Source organism: Euleptes europaea, chromosome 14, assembly GCF_029931775.1.
Source record: "Euleptes europaea isolate rEulEur1 chromosome 14, rEulEur1.hap1, whole genome shotgun sequence".
NCBI classification, from domain to species: Eukaryota; Metazoa; Chordata; class Lepidosauria; order Squamata; family Sphaerodactylidae; genus Euleptes; species Euleptes europaea.
Genome location: NC_079325.1, coordinates 31,751,779 through 31,779,560, shown reverse-complemented (window position 1 = coordinate 31,779,560; position 27,782 = coordinate 31,751,779). Strand labels below are relative to the sequence as shown.

Below are 27,782 nucleotides of genomic sequence, written 5' to 3'. Positions count from 1 at the left end.
TCACTGATTCCAAAGACGCAAAGTGAACAGTGTTGTTGAAAAAATGATGATCCATCTTCTGTTCAGTTTTTTTTTTAATGAACACAAGAAAAATATAGAAGTTTGGTTCAAACAAATTTAGTACATTATGAAATATGTTGCTTTTCTTGGAATTCAGTCACTTCTGTGGTGACCTGCAGCTGTATTCTGAAGTTAACAATGCCATGATAGATATAAATGTAATGTGAGGAGGATGAGGGAAGAGATTCCACCTTGGTTGCATATTTATAGTTGGATTAGAATTTGTACTTCACCTGAAAAGCCTAAATGTGCAGAAAATTGTTTTACTATGCTTAACTACCCTGCTGGTGAGTATAGCAAGATTATTAAAAAGTACTGTGGTCCAACTAATTTAAGCAACTTTTAAGAATGTGCCTCTGGAAGAATATGTGCTCTTTACAGGAGCTGGAACTCCTTAGGGAAACTGAAAATAGGCTTTTTCAGTGAGGGCAGATGTCGTATTGCTTTGCCTAAGTGGCCAGGTATGTCGTTGGAGTGAGCACATGATGGGAAGTTTAGGATCATCCCCTTTAGTGAATTAACTGATTTGATAGGGATTAAAATCGTTTGAGAATATGGCCATAACATAAAATCTGTGTGCCGTTTGTAATATTTAACACAGCAGCAGCCAGAATTCCCACTGGGAATAAAAATGCAAAATCTTCTAGTTAAATTGAAATTCATATTTTGAACTACGATGTTATCTTTCCCTGAAGAAAATGTAAGTGTGTAGTGTGTCCCCAATGAAAAAGCTGTCAATTGAAGTCTTCAAAGTACATAAATGGCTGGTGTGTTTTGGGTTTTTCCCCCCAAGTGAAGCAATACTGGCTTAATTATGGGTTATATCTTTTGCTAACTGGCTGTCCTGTTACAAGACAAATTAAATACAAAACACTATTCTATATTTGTATGATGTGGTCAATCAGTCTTCTTGTCAATCATTTTTAGCTTATCTTGCTATTCTGTAGAGGCTTCTAGTGCAATCCTAAACAGAGTTATACCCTTTTAAGCCCATGGCTTTAGAAGGGTACAGCTTTTTAGGACTGCACTGCAAAGGACCTCTGCCATCTAAATGTAGGAGCTGGCTTTAGCCTGCATCCAAACTGGATTTCTGTGCTACATCCCTTTACTTTCTTCCATCCCTTTTTATCAGAAAACATGTATCCCACATATTCTCACCTCAGATTTTCCAAGGCAGTTTACTTGAATCAATAAAACAATCCATTATTACTAAAACATCAATAATAAAACAGCAGTTAAACTTGAAAAGGACAGTAGCTTGGAGCTAAAAGAATACAAATGATTATCTCACTGCACCAAAATCTGCCTGTGCAGATTTTGCTGTGTGGAAAACAGTGAGATTGCAGGAGTGCATAGCCAAGCGGTAGACAAAAAGGGCCTTTTTCTTCCAGTCATGCTGTTTGGGGCAGAACAGCAGAGCACTAGACAGGAGGTTCCTCATATAAGAGAATATCCCTTGTTGCTGAACCAAAGGGCAGCAGTGGCCACTGGGATTTCTGTGTCGGTGCTTGGGGAAAAGACCCCTTGGTAGGGTTGCCAATTAACAGGTACAAGCTGGAGATCTCCTGCTATTACAACTGATCTCCAGCGGAGAGATCTGTTCACCTGGAAAAAATGGCTGTTTTGGCAATTGGACTCTATGGCATTGAAGTCCCTCCCCTCCTAAAAAACCACCCTCCTCAGGCTTCGCCCCAAAACCTCCTGCTGGTTGCAAAAAGGGGCCTGGCAACCCTTCCCCTTGTGCATTGAGCATGTAGAGGGCAGGACTCTAGCAGCTTCCTGGAGTGATTCTAAAGATTCTTAGAGCAGCCTTCTAGGGCCAGTGCTGATGACCTGGTAAAAAAGGCTGAAGGATCAGACAGCTTAGACAGATCCTAAGATGCAGCCGTAACTAGGCTTTGCCCCTCATGGCCTGCTGGGATTCCACTTGAGCTACTGTGTAAGATTTTCCTTGCCTAGCTGCTGCTCTCCTTGCCCAAGCAGAGGATTGGGTTTCCTGTTTGTTCTGGCTATCTCCCTTCTAGTCGTCTTGAACTTGTTGACGGGTTAGGCTCTTTATCAAGATGTGGCTTGTTCCAAGTTCCTGAAAGAACAGACCTTTTTATTTACATTTTTACCTTTCACGTCTTCTGATGATATCACATTGCATAATGAGATGCAATCAGCAAACATAACCTTTTAACCAACTTTCCTTGTGGGTGTTTTATTAAGCATAGTGACGTGTAAAAAGAGACCTTGTTACCTGAAAGTTAGTAATTCAACACTGGGACAGCGGGAAGCCTCATTGTTTAGAATTTCTAGCAGGCTTGTAAAGGGAGAGTATGAAAATAGGTCAGTTTTGAGCTAATTTTTTCTCAGGGGTTGTCTACATCTGATAGAAATAGTGGAAAGAAGTTTGCAGATCTCAGCTGATCTTGGTATGCTTAGTGTGGGGATCAGCTAGAAGGTAGAAGCAGAGTTTTATAAGTAGTAATAATTAACATACCAGCCTGCCTGTATTTGACTTCTACCCACTCTGTGCAGAAATTCATCTGGAGTTAAATAGGAGCAAAACAGAAATGGCTGGAGCTCAGTGCTTATCAAAAGGGTGTGTATATGTTATGACCAGGGCTTTTTTGGAGATGGTATTCCTTGGTACTGAGTACCGGCACCTTTTTTTCAGGGCTCTCCCAAGTCTGGAGGGGGGTGGAAATTGGTACAACCTTCTAGATGAGTAGTGGCCCTTAAAAAAACTCATCACTGCTTATAACTAAACCCCTATTTATTTATTTACACTTTTGCCCTGTGGTATTCAGCCTAAAAAATGGCTCTTGCAGTTGCATAAAAATTAAAAAAAAGCAGTGAAAACATCTTAAATGTTAATATTTGAAAGCAAAGAGTTCTAAAATACTAACTTTAAAGATAAATAGAATGTATTGTGAACTGATAAGCCCTGTGGTGCAGAGTGGTAATCTGCAGTACTGCAGTCCAAGCTCTGCTCACAACTTGAGTTCAATCTCGACTGAAGTCAGTTTCAGGTAGCCGGCTCAAGGTTGACTCAGCCTTCCATCCTTCTGAGGTCGGTAAAATGAGTACCCAGCATGCTGGGGTTAAAAGAGGATGGCTGGGGAAGGCACTGGCAAACCACCCCTAAACAAAGTCTGCCTAGGAAACGTTGGGATGTGATGTCACCCCAATGACCTGGTGCTTGCACAGGGGACCGTTACCTTTAAGGCTAAACCCACCTTTGTAAAGAGTTTCATAGAGAAGGCCCAAGATCGTACTTTCCTCAGTTGTGCTTCTGTGAACAAGGAAATCACCAGCAAGGTTTCCTCAATAGCATATGGAAGAATACATAGAAGATATTCCTTTAGATATATAGGGTTTTAACCAGCATTTAATATTGTGCCCAGAAAAATAATCCCAACCAATGGACATAAGCCTGTTGTGTTATATAGCCTAAGTCACAAGCTGCACTTCCCCAGTTTCTAAAGCAGCCCTATGAGTGTATTTCAGTGGTGTCATTTGGAGGTTTCTATGCCAGGTTTTGCTGCGGCTAAGTAGATCCTTATTCTCCAGAACATTATGCAGCTGGCAACCAAATAGAACAAGGCATACATGGCCATAGCAAGTAGCAGGCTGAACACGTAATACTCTTTTATCAGCTTGGTTCCCCTCAGTCAAAATGTTTTATCTGGATTGATTTTTGTTAGCTTTCATCCAGCCTATTGTTAGACATTCAGGGCCTTCACTGTGGCTGGAGGAAAGGAGAATGGTAGTTGAATGTTAACACACTGATGCCACTTTACTCCAAAATTTCTCTAGAGATATCAATTGGGTGTTGTATAGCATGGATGGAGCAGAGGATGAATGCCAACAGGATACAATTGTTATTCCCCAGCGCCACTTTGTGCATCCTCTCTGTCAGGCAGGATTGCAGGAGGGAGTGATGGGAGATAACTTTCTTGTCCTTTCCCCCAAACTATGATGGTTTAGAAGGATGGCTGATGGTAGAATGACGATAAAGAAGTCCAGTAGAACCAACAAGAGTCCCAGGCCCAGTGGTGCTTTGCTGGGATGTCACAAATGCCTCAGACAACTTCAAAAGCAAATTGAAGAGTGATCTTGTGGATGTGCCACAAATGTTTGGTATCAGGATGCTCCCCATACACGTGATCATTCTAATCTGTACTAGAGAGCTGACCAAAACCTTAAAGTAGTAAAGAACGCACAGCCTTTATGGGTGGGAATTCTCATCTGCATTAGTAGCTCATGTGAGAACTTGGCCCAAGTGTCCTTTCATGTCATCATGTCAGAACACACCAAATGGCCTGCTGGAGTAGACCCAAATGTTCGTCTAGCCTGGTTGTCCTTCCAAGTGGGACCAGTTATAGGCAAGCCTTTGGGAGTCTTAAAAATACAACACGTTGACTTTCCCCTTGTCTGTCCCTGTGGATCCATGGAGGTATGTTGCCCCTGTTCCATTTATCTAACAGCTATGGACAGTGCCCTGACCTGGATGGCCCAGGCTAGCCTGATCTCATCAGATCTCAGAAGCTAAGCAGGGTCAGCCCTGGTTAGTATTTGGATGGGAGACCACCAAGGAAGTCCAGGGTTGCTGTGCAGAAGAAGGCACTGGCAAACCACCTCTGTTAGTATCTTGCCATGAAAACCCCAAAAGGGGTTGCCATAAGTCGGCTGTGACTTGAAGGCACTTTACACACATGGCAGTGTATATCCTGCCAGCTTTTTCACCGGGTCTCACCCCAGTTTGCCTCCTGACTGCAGCCCCCGCCCTAGGAGGTTTTTGTACATGCAGATCCCATTCTTCTCAGCACAGCCAGCCTTTTTGTTGTTGAAAGAGGCTTCCTCCTTGTTCACCAGAAGGAAAACTGGTTGGGTCCAGCCTCGTGAAATTGCCTACTGACAACAATAAAGTAGCCCAGCCGCATTCCGTAGCAGTGAATTTTCCGCGGCCGCTAACACGATTGTGACGGCAGCGGCTTTCCTGAGCCAAACTCGACACCCGCCCCCCCCCCAGCTTCTGCCGCATTAATGGCAGTTATTAGCCATGTTAAGGTTACCACGCGATTCAAAATGGAAACTTTCAGAGATACCGGATAAGATGGACTGGATAAATAAAATGTTGGAACTAGCAGAAATGGCTAAACTTACGGCATTAGTAAATCAAAAGGAGAAATACAGCATTTGTGGGAAAATGGGAGGCATGGACAATATATTGTCAGAATGAACTTAAACTGGGAAGCACTGAAGGTTATGTTCTGCTTAAGTTAGAAATATTATTAAGATTAAAGATTTAGATTTTAAGAAATGTACTCTGATTAATACATGAAGTGTTGTATTGAATTAGAAATTAAATGCAAAGGTGGCAATACAGTTATCAAAAAGATAGGAGGGGAGAGAGAGGGGAAGTCAGCGTAAATATATGAACTAAGTTATATAGAATAGAGCAATATTGTTTAGATTATGTAATTATCTTAATGAATGATGAAAACTATTAAAGAATAAAAAAGGTTATAAAAAAACGGTTACCACGCGATTGTGCGTGTGTGTGCACTTGCAGCAGGTGAGCTGGGCCATTGTGGCGGTTGTCCCAACGGTCGGGAAGAACAAAAGCGCCCTCGATTCCAAACCGCCGCCCCCCTCAGCCCTGAGGCTCGCTCGGTGACCTTGGGGGCCTCCCCCCCACCCCCCTACCCACCCCCCAGGCGAACTCCTCCGCCAGGGTCGTTTGCGGCAATGAAAACGGAGGGCAGGGGGGAGGACCCCGGACGGCTCCTCCAAGGAAAAGCGGGACGTCACTCTAGCCGGGGGAGAGGCCGATCGGGCCCTCCCGACGCCGCCTCGCCCTGCGGCCGCTCCCCACCCCCTTCCCCCCACCGCGGCCGGGGCCTAGTCGAGGCGGATGCGGATCCGCCTGCCACGTCCAAAGCGCCACGGCGGCGTTCCGAGCTGCGGGGGCGGAGCCGGCCGCGCGGGGCCCAATGGAGGGCCGAGGCCGGAGCCTGCGTCCCTGGCCTCGCTCCGCCCCCTGCCGTTACTCCGAGAGGAGGAGGAGGAGGAGGAGGAGGAGCCGCTTCTTCTCCAGCCAGCCAGCCGAGCCAGTGAGCGGTCGCCAGGGCACGGTGCGGCAGCCCGTCTCGACCCCAGAAGGCGCCACCATGTGCGGTGAGAGAGTGAAGGAGGCGCGGTGGGGCCGGGCAGAGGCGCTCGGGGGTCTCGGGCGGGCCTGCTCCGCCAAGGGGGACCTGTCGGCAGGCAGGTGGGCTTGGAGGGAGGGTGGGCGGGCGCTGAGGTGAGAGGGCTGGGAGCAGAAAGGATGGGAGCTCCTTGGGGGGGGGGACCAAGCATTGCGAGGGACAAAATGCCCCTCCCGGGGAGCTCCCACTGTGGGTCTCTTTGGAGAGAAGCGTACCTATTTACTTTTTTTTTAATAATATTTTTCTTCTTCATTTAACATTATTAACAATATCCAATACTAGAAATAATTAATAATATTTTTTTATTTTCTTCATTTAACATTATTAACAATATCCAATACTAGAAATAATTAATAATATTTTTTTATTTTCTTCCATTTAACATTATTAACAATATCCAACACTAGAAATAATTAATAATTTTTTTATTTTCTTCATTTAACATTATTAACAATATCCAATACTAGAAATAATAATAATAATAAAAAACCAGTAGTGTCACTAATTTAACAATAAAACGACTTCCCTCCTCTCCCTCTTCCGTCTAAAAATAAATTGTATAACTTTTTGCTGACGGGACTAATCCCAGTATTATTTTAATTAACCTGTTCTTATCTTGTCCAACATTGTTAAATCAAAGCCTAATATAAAATTAATACAAAGTATAAATAAGGGATTAGATCAAAGAGTATTCTTTAAATGGTCCCATTAAAAATTGATTTTCACAGTCTATTCTCCACAGCATACCTATTTACTTGTTCCCCCCAATGGAGTTTCTCTGACCATGTGCAGAGTATTCCTGAGAGCAGAGAACGGAGGGGCAAGTGGTTCTTCCTTTAGCACTCTCGTTTGTATTCGCCATCCATCAAGGGCAAGTCAGTGTATCTTGGAGTGGGCATCCGATTTCCTTTTCTAGACAGCCCTTTATGTAGGCTTGGCCGGGAACTAGTGACTTGCCAGATACCAACCAGCGCCTCCTGGGTCTCCAAAGGACTCTGGCTTTTAAGGCGTGCGTAGAGTTCCTTTTAGCCCTGACCTGGATGGCCCAGGCTAGCCTGATCTCGTCAGATCTCAGAAGCTAAGCAGGGTCAGCCCTGGTTAGTATTTGGATGGGAGACCACCAGGGATGCTGTGCAGAGGAAGGCACTGGCAAACCACCTCTGGTAGTCTCTTGCCTTGAAAACCCCATAAGGGGTCGCCATGAGTCGGCTGTGACTTGATGGCACTTTACACACACACACAGAGTTCCTTTTGCATTTGGCAAGGCAGTTTCAATTTAAATGTAATGTAGACCATGTGGTGATGCCACTGTTTTCAAAAACAAAAACTGGTAACACAAATGTAGGAAATAACTGAAACACTGGTGGCACAACCCGCCCCCCCGTACCTTCCTATTCCAGCACATGGCTGCAAGTCTGGAATTCTAGGTAGTTGGTAACCTTAACCATGGTTGTGGCTGTTAAGGAGGCCGGTGGTCAGTTAGGATGCGCTGAATATGGCTCTCAAAGATTCTCATAATTAAAATCTGTTGCTGTTACATTTAAATGGGCCCCGTTGCTGACTAGGGCTTTGCAAAGTGAAGGAGCTTACAGCCTCAGTTCTGAATGGGTGCTAAATAAATTGAGGGGGATGAATGCCTGAGAAAGTGGGGTGAGGAAAGTCAAAGGAACTAGGTAGACATGATGTTGGGAAAGCAGGCCCAGTTTGGAGATGATGAGGATGAGTAGGCATAGGATACAGGAGCTGAATTTTATATTCATACTTGCCCCTGTTCAGTAACGCTCAGGGTGGTTTGAGACCATTCATATATAACTGGGAAAGAAGAGGGCAGCTAAGGATATGGGCAAGGCATGCTAAGTAGAAGGATGCAGGCAATGAATGATCTGTCGAAGGCTTTCACGGTCAGAGTTCATTGGTTCTTGTGGGTTATCCGGGCTGTGTAACCGTGGTCTTGGTATTTTCTTTCCTGACGTTTCGCCAGCAGCTGTGGCAGGCATCTTCAGAGGATTAATCTTCAGAGGAGACACTGTCCTTCAGTGTTACTCCTCTGAAGATGACTGCCACAGCTGCTGGCGATACGTCAGGAAAGAAAATACCAAGACCACTGTTACACAGCCCGGATAACCCACAAGAACCAATGAATGATCTGTTCAGGTGTTCCTCTACCCAAGTTGGATGCTTCAGGCCACGTTTGCCTTTCTGACATCTAGTGGTGAAGTTTGAACTTGCCAACGAAGGTTGTGTTGGTAGATGGAAAAGGTACTTCTGTTTCCTTGTCTGTATTTCCTTTCTGACTTCGTAATACTTCTGAAACGAAGGCTTTTCTAGAGTATCTGTTTGGCTGTAAGTGATATTTAATTTCTCTTCTGAATTTCGGCATCCCCTTTCCACACTGGAATCTCTTGTTTAAACTTCCCTGAGTTTTCAAAAGCATCTTTTCGTGCAGCATGGAGACCTGGTGATTCCAGGACGGGGGGGGGGGGGAAATCTAAAAAAAATGAGAGCTCTATTATATGTACAAGCTGATGTATAAAGTGCTTGCAAAGCTGAGTCCAGAATCAGCATGTTGATCAGCATCGCTGGTGTTTAATATTCTTTGTGTGCAGTTGCTTAGAAATCCTTACTAAAAGTCCTGTAAGATAGGTCAGAATTTTTGGGGTATGGTGTGTTGGGGCTGAGACAAGAAGGCAAGAGGTTTTCCTGAGAATCAAATTAGATGAGATGGTAGGAGGTGGCACAAGACTTCAGGGGATGATTTGGATTGGTACCACTGTGAGCTGGAGGGTTCCCCTCTGACCTATTACCAAAGTGGATAAAAATCAACAATAAAAAAAAATCCAATTTTTAAAATTTAAATCAGATTTTTTAATTTAAATCAGATTTTGTAAATAAAATTATTTTTGAGGAAAAATCTATCTAAAGATAATTTTCTATTTAAGATATATTATTGTCATGCAATGCTGTCCCACATTGCGGGACTCCTCCCCAACCTTCCCCAGAGAGGCTGATGGCCTGAGTGGCGCGTGGGTGGGAGCCAGGGAGCCCGACAACAGCAGGGCCCACATTCACCCCTGGGAATGCTGGACCGATGGGAGGAAGGGCCCGGAGGAGCCGCAGGACGAACTGAGACAAGTCAGTGAGGCTGGCAGTGACAAAGAGCCAGCTGGCAAAGAGGCGGGAGAGTTGGGCTCCACAGCTGAGGGCCGTGCCCCACAAGTGGATGCCCACGCCAGAGCGGCTTTCCCTGCTCCGCAGCTGATGCCTGCAGGCCCAGTGAGAAACAGAACGGCGACGGGAGTGGGTGGCAGAGCTACAACGAGGGCAAGATGGAGTGAGCCGCAGCCCCCTATATAGATGAGGAAGGGGGTGGGGCTAAGGGAGCAGGTTCCGAGGGGGCGGGGCCTGCACTATAAATTGAATTGAAGGCAGAGCCGGGGCCGAGGAGGAGTGTGCTCCAGGATTTGACTGAAGCAAGTTGACCCTGGGAGCTAAGGGGCCGGCTTGACATGCTCTCTACTGAGTGTGGCCCAGCACCTTTATCTGAGGCCCAGCTGAGCTCTAGCCACAGGCGGCTGACAGCCTCAGACCAAAGAAGGGACCCAACAGCACGGTGTGGACAGCCCACAGCAAGGGTGAGAGTGGTGGGACAGGCATCGTGGCCCTTTCGACTACCTCGAGCGCCCACAAGGAGCACCCACAATTATAGTCTAAAGGTTATTCATCATGAAATAAGGATTTGTTTTTAATTATGTAGCATGAGGCTGTATATTCATGCAATGTTTAATATTTTTTAGTAAATTTAATTTTTTGCCCAATCTTCAGGCGTCCTTAGAGTTAAAATCAAAACTTTAGACATTTTAAAGAAATGTTCCCTCTAGACATTGGCATGATAAGGTTTTGACAAGAAGCACAGGTTGTTCCCTGTTTAAGAGATTTTAGCGGACTACAGTGAAGAAGAGCTGTGTTGTGTATTTCGTGCTCGGTATATTTATCTCAGAAAATGGAAAGTGGGACAAAGCTAAGAATAGAAGAGGCATTTTGTGCTATAAATAGTTTACTGCGAGTTCAGCACAAATGTCTTTTTGCAAATAGGATCTTGTTGATGCATGCAGCTTGCAGATGCTATGGCATATTGTGTTTGGGCATTGTCTACAAACACATCCTCTTAAATATATATAAATAAAGCTATCCGAAACTTGGATTTCTGCCTATGGAATTAGAGAGGACAACATTTTGTATATCGGTCTCTTTGGGGTGAAACTGTAGGAAAAACAGCCCTTCTGGCTTTATTTTTCTCTTTAACTTCCTACCTGTTTGTCTGTCTTTGAACAACTTTTTCAATTGAATATATGATTTATTGTCAACAACAGCCTGGGCAAAAAGTTCTTATGGCGCAGGACATGCAAGCCAAAACCAGTTTAGCAGCTGTGTGCTGTATTTGCTACTTCAATGTGTAGGTGCTTTAAACTGGCTTAATCTTGCTACAGAAGGAAAAAGGAAAGTAGGATTTTTAACATATTTCCTGTTAATTAAATTTGTGTAATATTATAACTTTTCAAAAACAAAGGGAATTGTTTTAGATATCTACTTTTTATAGCTAGAGGAGGGATTTCAACAGTATTTTCCCAACATTAACAACTTACCAGAACTAGTAGAACCCCCCCACACACACACAAACACACACACACCATTTAACAGAAAAGCTCTTCCCGATGGGCAGTTCTTCTCTTCTGGTTTTTATACATAACTAAAATTAGTGAGCTGGCTTTCTGCAAAATCACTTCTAGCTTTTGAGCGACCAAATCTAGTTCATTTGTAATCTTTTGCTGATGTAAATATGGGGGAGGCTGCATCGTTTTAACATCTGCGCAGAAATGCATTCTTTACACAGAGCGCCCACAATTAAGCTAAAGAAGTCTACAAGGTTCATAGGGCTTCCAAGTGTATATTACTAATAAAAGATAATACCTCAACCGCCTGCGTTTATCTGCATTCTGAAAGGTGCAATGTTTTGTATTGAAGCGGAGAAATGGTGTGTAGTTAGTAGTGATTGTGGCTGAAAATGATTGTATTTGCAATTTCTAATTGGGTTCTCTCTCTAAAGTTGGAAGGCAGAATAGCTTTACAAATGCATATATTATCCCTGTAGTGGAAAACGACAGTTCTGTTTTCAGTTCTGAATGGGACCAATCAGTCAATGGCACACAATTACGCAAGCTATAATTTTTCTGTGAAAGTTCAGCTAAGGAATTTGCAGCTTACCCATAGTGAGTAACAGTTGCCTCTGGCAAGTACTCAAGGAATAAACTGGACCTGCCTCAATCCAGGTTGCTGTCTCCTATTGAGGGCCATGCATGTAAACTGCATAGTTCAACACCATGGTGAATGCATTAATGGCACTTATTCTTTCTGCTTTTTATTCTTTCTCCCTAGAGAGGTAGACTGTTTCAGTAACTATTTGCAGTGCTTTTGAACCTGCCATTGCAAATAGTGCAGCACTGACCTTTTGGAAAGCTGGAAAAAATGGGTACGAAAAGTGTGGACACAGCAATTGTGCAAGAACTTGGTTTGTATCGTAGACCTTCAGCAATATAGGACAATCTTATAGGGCAGATGTGTAAATAGCCACTTACCTAGGCACCTGTGGTGAATTATAGGTGCCCAAGGAAGGAGGCTTTATTTGCTGATAACTGCCGCTCATGTTCTAGCCCAGATTAACTTGAGTATCTGTATGATCAGGTAAGCCAGTGGAGATTCTTGTAGGCTTATTTGTATAGCTGTTGTAACATGATTAAAAGGAGAAAAGGCTTGACATATAGGGTTGAAGCGGGTCGTGCCTTTGAGTGACTATACTCTTAGAATGGACCACTTCCTGAGAAGTGATATGTTATCTTATTTAGTTAGTCACCTACTAAGCAGGACTCAACGACTTTACCTACTTTTAAAAAGCAAGTCTTTTTATTGATGTACTTCTAGTAAATATGTGTAAATGCAAGTTACAGAGTCTTTACATTCAGTTACAATGTATGCAGTAACAATGTATTCAGTTACAGTGTATGCAGTAAAGCAAGCAAGTCTTACATACTATTCAGTTTTAAAATCCAACTTTTAAAATATAACAGTCAAATAAGTCTGATTTAGTTCAAAGTATCTAATTCACATTCTAGAATAATATAATTTAGAGCCATACATACCAATATCATCTTCGAGACCCTCTGAGAAAGGTCTGAAAATCTAGCCTTTCTGTACCTGTATTTATACTGTTTCAAACCCCTCAATACTTCTGATTCTGAGAAAATTTGGGCTAAGTAGTCCTCCATAATACTGAGGGCTCAGTCCTCCTCTATTACCTAATATGGGCTTCCCTTTCTTTTAGTTTATTTTACTAAACTTTAAACAATTAGTTTTGAGCTTTGTGATCACTCTGTATACTCAGTTTTAACGTCATTCTAATCTCCATCATAATACCCTTTCATTACATTCATTTATGAATCAATAGTATGTTTTCATGTTTAAATCATAAAACACAATTATTGCATTATGTCATCATTAGTTAGCATTGAATAGCCTGTAGTGTGGAGGGTGGAGAGCATCTCTATTCATGATGTCATTGGAAGGGCAGGAAGACAGTCTATAGCTGAAAAGGGCTCTGCTCTTCTTTGAAATGGAGGGCTCTGCTCTTCTCCATTGAAATGAAAAGGGCTCTGCTCTCCATTGAAATGGCTGGAGAAGGTCAGGAAAAATAGGACAAGCTTAGCAAGTCAGTTAGATCTGACCCTGATATATTTCAGAAACATAAGCCTCTGGTTTAATATTTCCAGGCTTTCTTTCCTTCTTCAAAGTAACTAAAACTTCTACTATATAGCTTGCAGTTTGTATGTGTAGTTTTAGTTTGTTGTTTGTATGTGCAGTTGTAGTTTTATAGTGAATTATTTCTGCATATGTACAACTCAGTATCATAGTTCATGTGCTGTAAGATGTCAGAGACTGTGACCGGGTATGTTTTTACTATTTATGTGTTGAAGGGATGTCTCTGCAACCTTTTCTTAATAGCTGCCTCATTTCGCCATGTCTTTTAGATCAATGCCATGAGTAACTGTTCTGGAGAGTGTGATGTCTGTGATGAGGCAGGTGAAGCTGCTTGTCCAGTGGTACACCTTTACAGGCATACCAGTACTTATTGTGATTTCTTCCACTGATTTAAATGAAAGAGCAAATACGAAAAATGCAGTTGAATAAAATAACTTGAGGACAGAGTATAAATGTGGGAGTATATAAATTCATGTTTTCAGTATCCTTTTCCCAGCCCAGATTGCATACTGATGGGTAGAACAGGAAGCAATATGTGTTGACTGGTGCTGGAGGCATATCTCTTCCCACTGGAATTTCTAATTATTCCATTTTTATCCTGTCCTCCTCCAAAGAGCACAGAGCACAGTATGTGGTTTTCCCCACCCCATTTTATTGTTGTAAGAGCTCTGTGAGGTAGGCTAAGCTGAGAGGTAGATAACTGGCCCAAGATTGTCCAATGAGGGTATGGCTGAGCCGAGGCTCTAACCCAGGTCTTACTGATCCTGACCCAGTTACTGCTTACAACACTGGCTCTATTCCTCTAGTACGATATGGTTTTATGTCCAAGATATAATAAGGGGTACAAAGATCACTGAATCCTGGGCAAGCATGAGAGCTATGAGGCTCAGCCAAGCTGGCATGGCAGCAGATCTGTGTGTGATCAGTCAGATCGCTTATGCAGAGAGGTTAGGGGGCTAGGTTTTTTTTAATGGCAAAAGTGGATAGTTCAGACCCTCTTCACAGCTCCTCTTCCCCAGTGCTTTTCTCCCAGCTGACTCATTATTGCTCATTGAAGAAAAAGAAGTGGGGGAGAAACGGGGGGGGGGGTATTACCAGCATGGGAGGGGGCCTTCACATATTCTGCCTATGTTCTCTTTTTTCTTTGTGTTCAATTAGTTATATTTGGGGGCTTGCAAAGAGTTTTTTTGAGTTAGTGCTGCAAGGTATAATTTTTGAGGTGTTGCTATTTTATTATAGGCAATTTCCTCATTGACTGGGAACATATTACCTGCCAGTAATCTGGAATTACTGGTTTCTTGTGAATGACTCACCAAGTTGCCTTTCCCTGCCTTGATTTTTTAAACTGTTTGTCCTTCCTTACTGTCTTTGCCATATGCTGTATGGGGCTGTGCATGCAGTGATTCCTTCACATGAGGCTGTTCCTGCAGGTCAGCAAAAGATTGTAAAGCCGTTTTGAGCAAACATTCACTATGACACTTTACTGACTATTTGACCTGCTATATTAGAGAAGTCAGAATCAGCTTGCTTTCCATCTTTTGTTTTCTGGTTTCCTAATAACAATTCCATGTGCTGAAAAGTATATGCAAGTTTTGTCTATAGATACCAAGATGCATGGAATAAACATGTTTGTTACAGTACAGGAAAACCATGTAAAAACTACCTGTCATCACATTTAAAGTAGAGATCCCAGACCACCTAATACATCATATATTTACATCCTTTTAAAAAATGCACCTGGGGGTGAGGAGTTAAAGGCAGGATCATGTGACTGGGGAGGGGTTGAGTGCAGAGACCTTTTAAGCAGAGACTAGATGGCCATCTGTCAGCAATGCTGATTCTATGACCTTAGGCAGATCATGAGAAGGAGGGCATCTTGGCCATCTTCTGGGCATGGAGTAGGGGTCGCTGGGGTGTGTGTGGGGGAGGTAGTTATGAATTTCCTGCATTGTGCAGGGGGTTGGACTAGATGATCCTGGTGGTCCCTTCCAACTCTATGATTCTGTGACTTTGCAATTCATAAAAGCCAGCTAGATTTTCTAGAAGCCAAGGTTGGGATTCTCTTCATCCCTAGCCTCAAATGAATTCAAATAATCTGTTTGGGGCTGTGCGTTCTAATGTACTGTCCTTTGTGTTTAGCCAGGCAGCTGGGCAACATTTCCTTGAGGTATTTTCTAGTTCTACAAAATCTGGAACTGTAATCGGTTAATACTAGAATGACTTCATTGCTGCACCCATCATACACATGCGTGCACACGGATCAATTTACCCATCCCTCTTCACTGCAGATCCACTCCTCTGAAATGAACGAATTTACTCAATTAATTCATCTACTTCAAACAACAAACAAATCAATATCTCAATTCATTGTATAATTTAAAATACTTGGAACTCTCCCACTGAGTTGAGAAAAGAATTCATGAGATCACCATATCCATACCTCAACAGGTTTTATGCATAACAAGCATCAGGAATCTGGGTAGAAGTCATATACGCATGCACTAATCTGTTTATACTGCTAATTACAAAGTAATGATTTGCCATTTACACATGTGAAAAGAACTGTGGTGTCCACATTTTGCACATTCCATTCATGCTTCTTTGCATCACGGCTGCACCCAAGAAGAATGCATTTAGGACTGGAATATAAAACCATCATGCTTCCACCTCTTTCTTGCTTCAGATCCTTCCAGTGTGGTGTAGTGGTTAAGAATGGTGGACTCTAATGCGGTGAACCGGGTGGCTTCCCCGCTCCTACACATGAAGCCAGCTGGTTGACCTTGTTCTCTTTGAGCTCTCTCAGCCTCACCTACCTCACAAGGTGTTTGGTGTGGGGAGAGGAAGGGAAGGAGATTGAAAGCTGGTTTGATTCTCCTTAAAAGGTAGAGAAAATCAGCATATAAAAACCAACTCCTCTTCTTTCTTCCTCAAAAGGCACCTTTGGCTTAACCTCTTGAGTTTCATTTCCAACTAATCAAACTTAAGTACTTGTCACTGCACTTGCTTGCATTTGATCACTTACGCCCTGCTCCCTAGGCTGGAGGCAAGGCCCTGGGCAGCTATAGAGTTTCTTAGTAACGGTACCTGGCAGGCAGGGTTCCACAATCAGGTCCAAGCTTCAGAGGGTTCAAGTAGCTAGTAAGATAGCAAAATTAACCCCATACTGGCTCCAGCCTCACTTCTGGTTTATATAGGGTGTTTCCTTACAGGTAATGGTGGGTCCAGTGTTAGGCTCACCCGGCGGCCAAGATCAGAGCCAAGATCCTGCAGTGACTTTTCAGTTTATTCTGGTGCTTCCTTAGCAGACAGCAGGCTTTAGGCTGCCAGGCATGTGCTCCTGCGCCTGGTCCAGGATCTTGGTCCTAGCTCATCACTTTCTCTGCTCCTGGGGTCCTGGAGGAGATCGTGGCAGGTTTGGCAGTGGCTGCGTCCATGCTGGGACTTCCTGGCTTGAGGGCCCTGCTGGCTCGAGACAGTGCCGGTGCTGGTGAAGCTTCCCTTTGGGGAGGCACTGAGGAACCCGCCTCACAGTGAGCATTTGCCAGGGGGGAACTCGGGCAAGTCCTCCTTCTCCAATGAGGACATCCTCTCGGCGTGGTCCATGACAATTTATTACCTTTATCTCTTCTTCCAGTCCTTGCTTCCATTGAGTCTTATAGTGTATGTTCCTTAAGGGAACAGACCTTGTCTGTTTCTTACTGTTAGAATTTATAAAGCTGGTCAATCAATGGCTACTAGCCAGGACGACTGAAGGGAACCTCTGTATTCAGAGGCAGTAGACCTCTGAATGCCAGTGCTAGAAGGCAGCATCAGGGGAAGGTCTTGGCCTCTATGCCTTGTTTGTTGACCCTCCAGGGGAACTGGCTGGCTGCTGTGTGAAACAGGATGCTGGACTGGATGAGTCACTGGTCTGATCTAGCGGGGCTCTCATGTTCTTGAAAAGGTAAAGGTTGTCTCCTGTGCAAGCACTGGGTCATTACTGATCCATGGGGTGACATCACTTCATGACGTTTACTAGCCAGACTATGTTTACGGGGTGGTTTGCCATTGCCTTCCCCAGTCATCTACACTTTACCCCCAGCAAGCTAGGTACTCCTTTTACTGACCTTGAAAGGATAGAAGGCTGAATCAACCTTGAGCCGGCTACCTGAAACCAGCTTCTGTTGGGATCAAACTCGGGTTGTGAGCAGAACTTTGACTGCAGTACTGCAACTTACCACTCTGCACCATGTATATTAATACTTACACTTATATTTTCTTAAAAAGCAGTTCTTTAGGAGAGCTGTAGCACAAGGCAATGACTTTTTCCTGTATATGTGCTGTACAAGGAATTCATTTGCAATGCAGTGTTTGAGCTGTGCTATTGTGCCAATAGAAAACCTACACAAAATTGCTTTTGTTCATACTTTTGGTTACAAAATTGTGAATTAATCAATGAATTATGTGTTTGTTTAAATTCTGTATCAATCTTAACAGGCATTTTTGCTTACCTCAACTACCATGTGCCCCGGACAAGACGGGAAATCTTGGAGACCCTTATTAAGGGTCTCCAGAGACTAGAATACAGAGGATATGATTCTGCTGGTAAGTTTTCACGTATCACTGGCATTATTTTACATTGGGAACTTTTATGTGGGTCGTCGTCTAACAGTTTCAGGAGGATAGCTGTGTTGGTCTGCAGTGAAAACACTAGATTCAAGTCCAGTAGCATTTTAGAGACCAACAAGATTTTTGGGGTATAAGCTTTTGAAGGTAAAAGCTCCCTTTGTCAGATACCAGTAGGAATGGAGATCCCTGAATCCTTATATGCCAGTCAAATATCCCTCCCATCTTCTGACTGAGTTATAAGGACTCGGGGGTCTCCATTTCTACTTTTATCTGACGAAGGAAGCTGTGACTCTTAAAAGCTTATACCTTGAACATCTTGCTGGTCTCTGAGGTGCTACTGGACTGGGATCTAGCTCATCTTCGAATAGTGAGTGGTCACTAATAACCCCCACATACACACATGCACATTGTTCAGATATGCACTAAAGACAAGGCTAGGTGTGATTTAGTATATCTTTCAGAGCATATCAAATACATGCATATTTTTTTCAACTTTATATTTAATTGGGATGTATTTCAATCTCATACTTCCCATATATGAATTTAGGAGTACTGCTTATACATCGAAGCTATTGAAGAGATGCTGGAGCATGTAAGCTTTAATGTAGGCTGAAACTAATTTGAGGAGGTAATGAAATTCTCAGGCTTCCAGTTTGCACCAGAATCTTGGGCACCACAGAGCTCATACCACTGGCATCATGAGCTCCCCCGCCCCAATCAAATACACTAAAATACACTATATATAAATAGATACTTTAAAATTATTACATAAATAATTAGCAGCAGCTATGTAAGATTATGCCCTGACCTGGATGGCCCAGGCTAGCCTGATCTCGTCAGATCTCAGAAGCTAAGCAGGGTCAGCCCTGGTTAGTATTTGGATGGGAGACCACCAAGGAATACCAGGGTTGCTGTGCAGAGGAAGGCACTAGCAAACCACCTTTGTTAGTCTCTTGCCATGAAAACCCCCAAAGGGGTCTCCATAAGTTGGCTGCGACTTGAAGGCACTTTACACACACATGTAAGATTATAGGAAGAGTGGCACAAATAATTAAAACTCAGAAAGTAAAAATTTGTGAGTGTTCTGAAAGTGCATTTTTATTTTTGTTTCAGCTGCAAGTACTAAAAATATCAGTATCTACAATGTTGTTTATTGGCCAATCCTGGGCAAGAAATTTTAATTTGACACCAAAAAGACATCAAGTTTGGCACCAGTCAGTCAAAGGGGCAATGGGGTGGGGGCAGCATTCCAAAGATGACACACCAAGCCAAAAGGGCCTGTCCTTGGTGGCCACTCCACTTCTGAATGTAGGAGTTTATGGAACAGGAGCCACAAAAGCAGAATATAACTGCTGGGCATCAGGAGACCTTTCCTTTGAGTGCTCTGGCATTAGGCCGGTTAGGACATTAAAGACATGAACCAGCACTTTGAATCGAGCCCAGAAATCAATTGGCAGTCAATGGAGTGTGTTTTTATTTATTTCAGACATTTAAATATGACTGTTTTGTCATACACTCTAGAAATTCCTTAAGCACTGGCAAGATATGATTGCTATAATTTGCTCCGTTAGCATTGACTGCACGACTTGGATTTGAAAATCCACGTTTTAAATAATTTGCCAGACTTGCCAGAATATGCAAAATTTAAGTTTAGCTGTTATGAAGCTCACTGGGCTGAGTCGTAACTGTCACGTCTGACGTGGAAAGCTTATCAGTGAAGTCTTTGGTGCATTTTGATGTGGAAAAGCAATTGTAGAAATTACTTTGGTGTTAGTAAGTACGGCTAATCACTCTGTGTCATTTCTCTGTGTCATTACTTTTTCTTGCCTTCTGCGTTACAGGAGTTGGAATTGATGGAGGCAATGATAAAGATTGGGAGGCAAATGCCTGCAAAATTGTACTCATCAAGAAGAAGGGGAAAGTGAAGGCTTTGGACGAAGAAGTGAACAGTAAGTCTAGGACTATTTGTTATTTATTTATTTATTTATTTCTACCCCGACTTTCTCCCCAGTGGGGACCCAAAGCAGTTTACGTCATTCTCCTCTTCTCCGTTTTATCCTCACAACAACCTATGTGATTCTTTACCTTCTTCTTCTCGATGGGCCTTTCCCCCTGATTAAATCTGAGGAGCCCACTGAAGAAACACGTGCCATACCCCTAACTGTTCGAAGTGGTGGAAGTGTTTTAAAAATACAGTCTACACAATAAATCAGGTTTGCTAGTTCTCATTGTAGATCTGCCTGGCCTTTTGAGAACAGAATTTGAAGTCCAGGGATACGTCCCTCTCTACACAGCATAATCCTTTGTAACTGGGCTGCTTCTTGGCCAGCTGGACTATGACTTCTTACATTCTGAATATCTACCTTCTAATGCATGTGCTCACTCAGTGTCTGTCTCCAGGCTTTAGTACTCTGAAACCCTTTGGAATTGTGCTGCCCAAGGGTGCCTCAGTGGTGGGGCTACAAAAAGGAGAAACCTATCAGAATTTGCCTACTCAGATACAGAAGGCAGGGCGAGCACTTTCCTTCATCCACCACTGCCAAGGTAACAGGCTGGACTAAGACAATGGAATCTGAAGAGTTTGTGTTGGACATTAAAGCTGACGAAGCTGCTGAAGCTCTGTCATACCTTAACAGAGCTGGGCAGATAAAATTCAGTGTATCCACAATTAAAGGACCTGTCAGCATGGAGGCTGCATGGCTATGTTGACTCATCTGTGCCTGCCCCAGACTGAAGAAAAAGGAAATGTTAGATGGAATTTTTATCTAATTTGGTTCGCAGGCAGTCATTGCTCATTTAATATTGCTAGCCTTTCTGTGGAGTTTTATTGTGTGTTGTGAGTTTGTGTGTGTTATTGGAAGCTGCCTTGAAAACATTTGGAGACACAGTGTATATAAATATAAAGATTTAACATAAGTCCCCTTTTGAGGTCAAGGTGCTTTAGCAAGTTGTGGCTTTGCAGCTTTAGGCTTTCTTCAGTGTGGCAGGTTATTCAGTCTTATTTCAATCTAGTTTCCATCCTGGTTTTGGTACTGGAACTACCTTTGTTGCCCTTACTGGTGGCTTTCAAAGGGATTCTCGTACATCTTTTGGTGACCATGGTGGCCCACTGGACCAGTTAGTGTTAGGGACAACATGCGCTAGTGGTTCAAGTACTATCTGGTTGACTGGTTACTAGAAGATGGTATTCAAGTGAAAGCTGTTTGACTCCTTGGTGCTTGTGCCATTGAGTTCCGCGAGATTCTGTTATCTCGTACTCTTTTACATCTTTCCTGTATGAAACTACTGGGGGAGTTAACTCATGGTTTGGAATGAAGATGGCACTCAGCTGTCCGTCTTTTCAGAAGAGGTCAGGTGAGATAGTAAATGTTCTGAATGAGTATCCAGAGGTGTTAATGAACTAAATGAGTATCAAGGAACAGAAGCTCAATCCAGGCAAGATTGAGGAGCCAGTAGTAAAGTTAGTCATTCTGTTTTGGCTGGGGTTGTGTTTCTCTGAAAAGCAGGCTTGGGGCTTCAGGATGCTGTTAAATCTGTGTCTGCAGATGCAGCCTCAGGCCTTACCTATAGCTTAAATCACCCTTTCCCAGCTTTGTTTGGTTCTCCAATACCTTGACATGTATGATCTGGCCATAGTTAACCATGCTTTGATCACATCCAGGTTAATTACTACTACACACCTTATATGAGGCTGCCTTTGAACATTATTTAGAGACTTCAGTTGGTTCCACATGTAGCACCAAGGTTACTGGCATAAGCCTCAGTGAACTTTATCTTGCGAGCTCTGGATGATATATGTGGGCTGCCAAATTGTTTCTGCCCTCAGTTCAATGGGCACATTCTTGCCTTCAAAGCCCTTCAGTGGTCTGGAACCAGATATTTGCAGGACCACTTATTTCCCATATGAATTTAGAAGCGTCTGCAGAAGCATTGTTCCATGTGCCCCCACTTTCAGAGGCACTGCATTTATTTATTTATTTATTTATTTATTTATTTTCACTTATAGTCCACCTTTCTCACTGGGCCCCAAGGAAAATTACAAGTATGAATCATTAAGTGCATTACAAAATATGACATTTGAATCCAACAGCAAAAATTCCTAATAAGAGAAAAATGCGGTTGGGTTGAGGTTGTAGAAGGAGGGTGGGGGCAATGCATTCAAATGTACCTGTTTAAGGCAACAGGACAATCGGTGCAGCATGCAAACATATCTGCTTACGGCAACAGGTATGGGCTGTGTAGGAAAGATAAAAGTGATCTCCTGAGCTGAACAATTGAACCACAGGTTTGTCCCTTCTTCAAGAAAGCCCTCCTCAAGCATTCTGTTTTGCACATTTTATAAAACAATAGAAGCAAGGGGGCCTTCCTAAAAAGCTCAGGCAGACCATGTCACAATGTGGGAGCCACCGTAGGGAATGTGCGTGAATGGGCAGTTGCCAGTTTGGCCTGTTTGCCAGGTATCACCTTCAGAAGGCTTGGCTGAGATGAGCAGAGCTGTCACAGTGGAACATCAGTAGGTGGCTAGCAGAGGCAGGGCTCTGACAGTGGGGTGCTTCGACACTTGAACTGTTCAAGTCAAAACGTTCTAGACGTATTTTTCTGTCTTCCTCTGCTCTGTTGTTTTTGCAAGTTAACTGGTGCCATACTGTTATTTCATAGTTTAATGTTTAGAACTAGCGCGATCATGATTTTGTATTACTGTTTTAAATTAAATACAATCAGAAGCTACCTTGAGAACTTGTGTGCTTGAGAATGCAGGACATAAGCCAGTCAATTACACTAGTGACTTATAATGTATGGGTTAGTAGAATTGAGCTGGATCCTTAAGTGCAGGAAAGAAAAATGCATTTACTGCCTAATGTTGGCACCCTGGGACTAGGCCCACACACCTCATCTCACTGACATTGGTGATCAAGCAAGCCTCATTAGGCATAGGGTTGCAATCAAATTGCTCCACTCAAGGACACTAAATGACTTAAGAATAAAGATTCTTTGTTTTCTCTATATAGAACAAGAAGATATAGACCTGGACATTGAGTTTGATGTACATCTTGGAATTGCCCACACTCGGTGGGCCACCCATGGGGAACCCAACCCAGTGAACAGCCATCCACAGCGCTCAGATAAAAACAATGGTGAGACCCGGGTCTTGTCAGGCAGCATCTTTCTGGGTGTTGAAGAGTGAGATGGCTTTACTGGCCGGGCAGAAGGTGCTATGGACTGTTTCGTAGGATGGTTTTACACCTTATTTTGTGTGGAAAAGAAAGGGCCAGGCATAGATTTCAGAGCAGCAAGAAATCAAAAGTCCGTAACACAGCCTGGCTCTTCACTCTTAAATGGTCTTTAAATAAAAGTCTGGTCTTGTATGTAGCAATTTCATAGATGGTAACTATTTTAAAATACCGTTTTTTTAAAAGCAAAATTGAATAATGATTACAGAATAAATCCCTTGGAGATTAAAAAAAAGGTTACATTTGAGTGCTAGTTGATTAGATTGTTTCTAGGAAAAAAACCTGGAATTTGGGATATGGTAATTCGCCATGTAGCAACCTGTCACAAGCATGAGAAATAATCTTTTGTGGAAAATTAATGGACATTGTAAATCTGTTAATGTCCAACCTCTTAAGAACACATCACAACTAAAATTAAACTGCAGTCTGCCCTCAGACATTACTAATACAGGCCGTTTAATATCCTCAATTATAATTTCTGGCTTAGTACAGAAAACCATTTTGAGTAATGGCCCACACAGAAGATGGGTTACATTCTCTTGTACATTAGGAAATTGATCTGTAAATGGGATAAAATACATCACTGTTACACTTGGGATTCAACAGATAACACAGAGTATAGTTCAAAGTTAACCAACCGAATGGGAACAGTCTGAGGCTGGGCTTTCATCACTTTAAGAAATTCGATTGTCCTTATTAGGTGTGCTTGTGATTGGTTAGGTTACCTTCAGGATTTCTGGTTTCTGCTACTGGGTTTGCCATGTGTAGGATGTTTTGCCTTGGAACAAGTCAGCTGCCTGTTTTGCGAGGAGAAAACAAGGGCACTTTAATCTCAAAGGACAGCACAAAATAACAAGTTATTGATGTGTTGTCTCCTTTTCCTTCCTTCAGAATTTATTGTTATTCACAATGGCATTATCACAAACTACAAAGACCTGAAAAAATTCTTGGTAAGTAAAACTGACTTTACTGTTCTGTGGTTTAAAATGTAAAAAGTTGAATATACTTTTGTCAATCATATCTAATCCAAAATCACATCAAAATTATTTGGCTGATGGGAGGGAAAATACTTGTGTGGCTCAGCTGGTACAACAGAGAACTTTTAAGCAAAAAAGAGCAAGAGTCGAGTAGCACCTTAAAGACTGACAAAATTTCTGGCAGCGTATGAGCTGCTAGCAGTGTAAAAGCTCATACTCTGCCAGAAATTTTGTTAGTCCTTAAGGTGCTACTCGACTCTTGCTCTTTTCTACTGCTATTGACAGACTAACACAGCTACCCTCAGAGAACTTTTAATTATCTGATTTATGGATTACTTCTAGAATGTATAGGGGGGCTAGATTGTAAATTATTCGAGGCAGAGATCTATCTCTTGGGTTACTCTTTAAAGCACCATGTACATTAATGTTGCCAAATAATTAAAATATACTGCTATAATAGTAATTTATTTTGGCTTTCATACCTTTAATGCCAAAGTATCTGATTTTATTAAATGTATAGTAGGTTAATGGAAGCCATCTTGTAGCAAATCACAGCATTGATATGTTTAGTTCAGTATTGCCTACTATGGCTGGCAACAGTTCTCCAAGTCTGAAATGAAGCCTCCTTTAAAATGAAGTTGCCCAGGATTGAAATCAGGATGTTCTGCTTGCTAACCGTGGTGCTCTTCAGAGCCGTGGCCCTTTCCAAATGTACAGTATTGGCTGTTGAAAAAGTAACAAAATTAAGAAGTTTGCTGGCCTAAGTTAAAAAATGGTTGAGCACTAGAAACCGATACTGTACTTTTGTCAACATTCTGGTTTTATGGATAGCATGGTCAAATGAATCAATGATTGAAATGATGGACATACTGGTCATTTCTTAAAATATGTACTAAAACAAGAAAATATTTGTTAGAGTAATTGAGGAAACCTGCCACATATTTATAGTATGACTGTTACAATAGTATGCTGTGGATTTCCTCCTGTCTGAACCACATTACTGTGTTCCAAATGATTATTGTGTGCAAGATTCCCCCCCCCCCCCCGCTCTGCTTTGGCTAGTAGTAATCCTCCTTATTTTGGTTTCAGGAAAGCAAAGGATATGAATTTGAGTCTGAAACTGATACAGAAACAATTGCTAAACTTGTCAAGTACATGTATGACAACCGCGAGAGTGATGATATCAGTTTCACCACTTTGGTAGAGAGAGTCATCCAACAGCTGGTAAATCTAGATTTTTAGTAAAGCGTTTCTGTCCCATGGAGGACAGCTTGATGTCAGGTTTTCTAAATGCATGTCGGGGCTTCAGGTATTGTCTGGCTTGAACGTCGGTGAAGGCAGAATGCTTTTGTTCACAGTTACTTCAGCAAGCAACATGAGCTGTACCTTTGCTTTTGATCTTTCATCAAACAGGTTAATGAATGCATTTAGAGAACCCTGCCTGAAAGAGAATGTTTTTTTAACTAATCCATGATATGTGCTTACATAACAGTTTATATGTTTAGTGCATTTATAATCTTTTAACTTCAGACATGAGGATTAACTCTTTCAAACTTATGCATTAATTTACTTTATTTATACAAACCCCCTTTCTTTCTGAGACTCAAGGCAGAGTGCACAATTTAAAACTTTGCAATAAGAACAATAGAGCACATACAGCCAGTAATGAATAAGTCTGAATTACAAAAAGTAGAAATCAATATTAAGGTGAATAATATTAGCTATGAAATTAGAAATGAGAAGCTGTAATAATTAGGACAAATACGGTGTTAGGAATTCTTTGTTATAGTATTGTTTGTTTATTTGTTACGGCCAATGGCCAGCATATTATTATAGTATTAGCAAAATAGGTTTTACTATTTGTAATTAAGAGGCTATTTTTAAATAATATGATGGGTATAGGCACACTTTGGAAGGGTGGAAGGGCTGTATGTATGTGGTAGTATGTATGTATTGTTTTTCTTTTAAAATTTTTTTAATGAAATTTATATTAAAAAAGTGGAGAGCAATACACTAAAAACAATATAGTGCATACAAATAATGTGACAGAGCTGAACTTCAAAAATGAGTGAATGCAATAAACAGTATAATGTAAAAATAATATAAAAAGGGAGCAGAGCAACAAAAACTAGATTTCACAAATGTTAAGCAACCGTATTCCCTATTATAAAAATGCCCTGCTGAATAGTTCTGTTTTACACACTTTGTGGAATTTTAAGAGCATGGGAAATTTCCTGTGGAACGTGCTGCTGCAAGGTATCAACTCAGTTTTGCAGAGGCTGCACTAGTCTCCCCTGGCCGTCAGCAGAGGTCTTCTGTAGCACATGGTTTCCTTCACTGAGGTGAGCCTTGGACCAGAGTCCTCCAAGCTCTCACCTCTGCGCTGCACTGTATCAGTATATCTCACATAACCATCATGTGGTTATTGCCATCATGTAGTTTAGAGAACCCCTGAAACCTCAGGAAAGTGTGTGCATGTGCCTGAGCAACTTGATTGAAACATAACTGAAACGTTTGTTTTTTCTCCACAAGGAAGGCGCATTTGCTCTTGTATTCAAAAGTGTTCATTATTCTGGTCAAGCAGTTGGCACCAGGTAAATACTACATCAATATGCTTCTCAGATAGTCTGTCCATTTGTGTTGTTTGCGTCTGTCATACAGGTAGTTCTTCCCAGACTGTTTAGCCAGGAGTCAGGAAATTCTACCTGCCCTGTCTAGGAATCTGATTTTATCAATTCTTGTAGTATTTCCGGTTTTCTGCATTACAGACTCTGCCACCATTTTACAGCCCAGAGGTTCTACAAACTCATATTTACACTCCAAACCAATTTGTTTTATGCCAATTCAGTTGTCATAACTTATTCCAAAAAGTTCCTGGGAAGCTCTAGCTACCCCTCATAGAATTACAGTTCTCGGGAGGTGGGGGGAAAACCTGGTTAAACCTGTGGTGTAGCTATGCCTCCTTATATGTAGGTATTACTTGCCAGTCAAAGCCTATAAAAGATGTTGGACCCTTGATAACTTAGGTCACCAGTGTGAGCTGTGTTTTCAAGTGATGTGAAAATGTTTTAACTCTGAATTCAATCCCAGCATAAGGTCTGTCCAGCTATGAATTTGTTTGCAGTGACAGTAATTTTGCTTGCTGCTTTCTGTCATGTAGTGTTCTCATTTTGTTCTCATGTTGCTTAACAGTTAACTCTGGATCTAGCGTAGTGTACTGGGCTTACTGGCCTTGGCCCCAGAGTGCTAATCTTACTCCTTTTTCTTGTACTTTGACCTTACAACCTCCAAGGCAAAGTTGTTTGCCCCTGATTTGTAGCAAGTTAATATATATGCTGTGCTTCAGTTCTTTCTGGTGGCTCCAGACTTCTAAAACCCTAATACATTGAGTGTCCCATTTTGTTGATTGTTCTGACTCACTATGTGTAATCCGCCTTGAGTCCCTGTGAGAAAGGCGGACTATAAATAACATCAATTTTTACAAAATTAAGGTTCAGTTGTTTTTGGCTGCGCTTAGATTAAGCAGTCGTTAGTTGCTCATGGGTAAGCCACTAGTGGGAACATGCTCCCCCCCCATGCTACACTAAAGTTATGTTCACTGCCACTCACAGCTGGATATTTTGTTTACAGAAGGGGAAGCCCCTTGCTCATTGGAGTGCGAAGCGAGCACAAGCTTTCTACTGACCACATTCCAGTACTGTACAGAACAGGTAAATGCATGAGCCAATACTCTGTCTGCCTTTTATGCAAGCGCTGCAGAGGTAAGGACCTGTGTGCAGTTGGCTAAAGGAAAAGATAAGGTGATACCAGCTGTGCATTCCACACCATGGTGTGGTGTGTTTTTTTTAATTAAAATGAACTTTGAAACACACAGGTTGGAGCTACCTATATTGAGA

At 42.3% G+C, this 27,782-nt stretch overlaps 1 protein-coding gene across 1 annotated transcript in view; it reads left to right on the top strand.

The window, feature by feature from the left end:
* Positions 1-6,221: 6,221 nt before the first annotated feature.
* Positions 6,222-27,782, top strand: part of GFPT1 (glutamine--fructose-6-phosphate transaminase 1) — a 42,487-nt gene continuing 20,926 nt past the window's right edge. Inside the window, exons 1-10 of the mRNA XM_056860092.1 lie at positions 6,222-6,322; positions 9,260-9,533; positions 13,340-13,391; positions 17,418-17,654; positions 19,520-19,627; positions 22,688-22,813; positions 23,801-23,859; positions 24,976-25,110; positions 26,419-26,480; positions 27,517-27,596. Coding sequence (XP_056716070.1) covers positions 6,222-6,322; positions 9,260-9,533; positions 13,340-13,391; positions 17,418-17,654; positions 19,520-19,627; positions 22,688-22,813; positions 23,801-23,859; positions 24,976-25,110; positions 26,419-26,480; positions 27,517-27,596 — 1,234 coding nt within the window. The remainder of the gene's footprint in view (positions 6,323-9,259; positions 9,534-13,339; positions 13,392-17,417; positions 17,655-19,519; positions 19,628-22,687; positions 22,814-23,800; positions 23,860-24,975; positions 25,111-26,418; positions 26,481-27,516; positions 27,597-27,782) is intronic.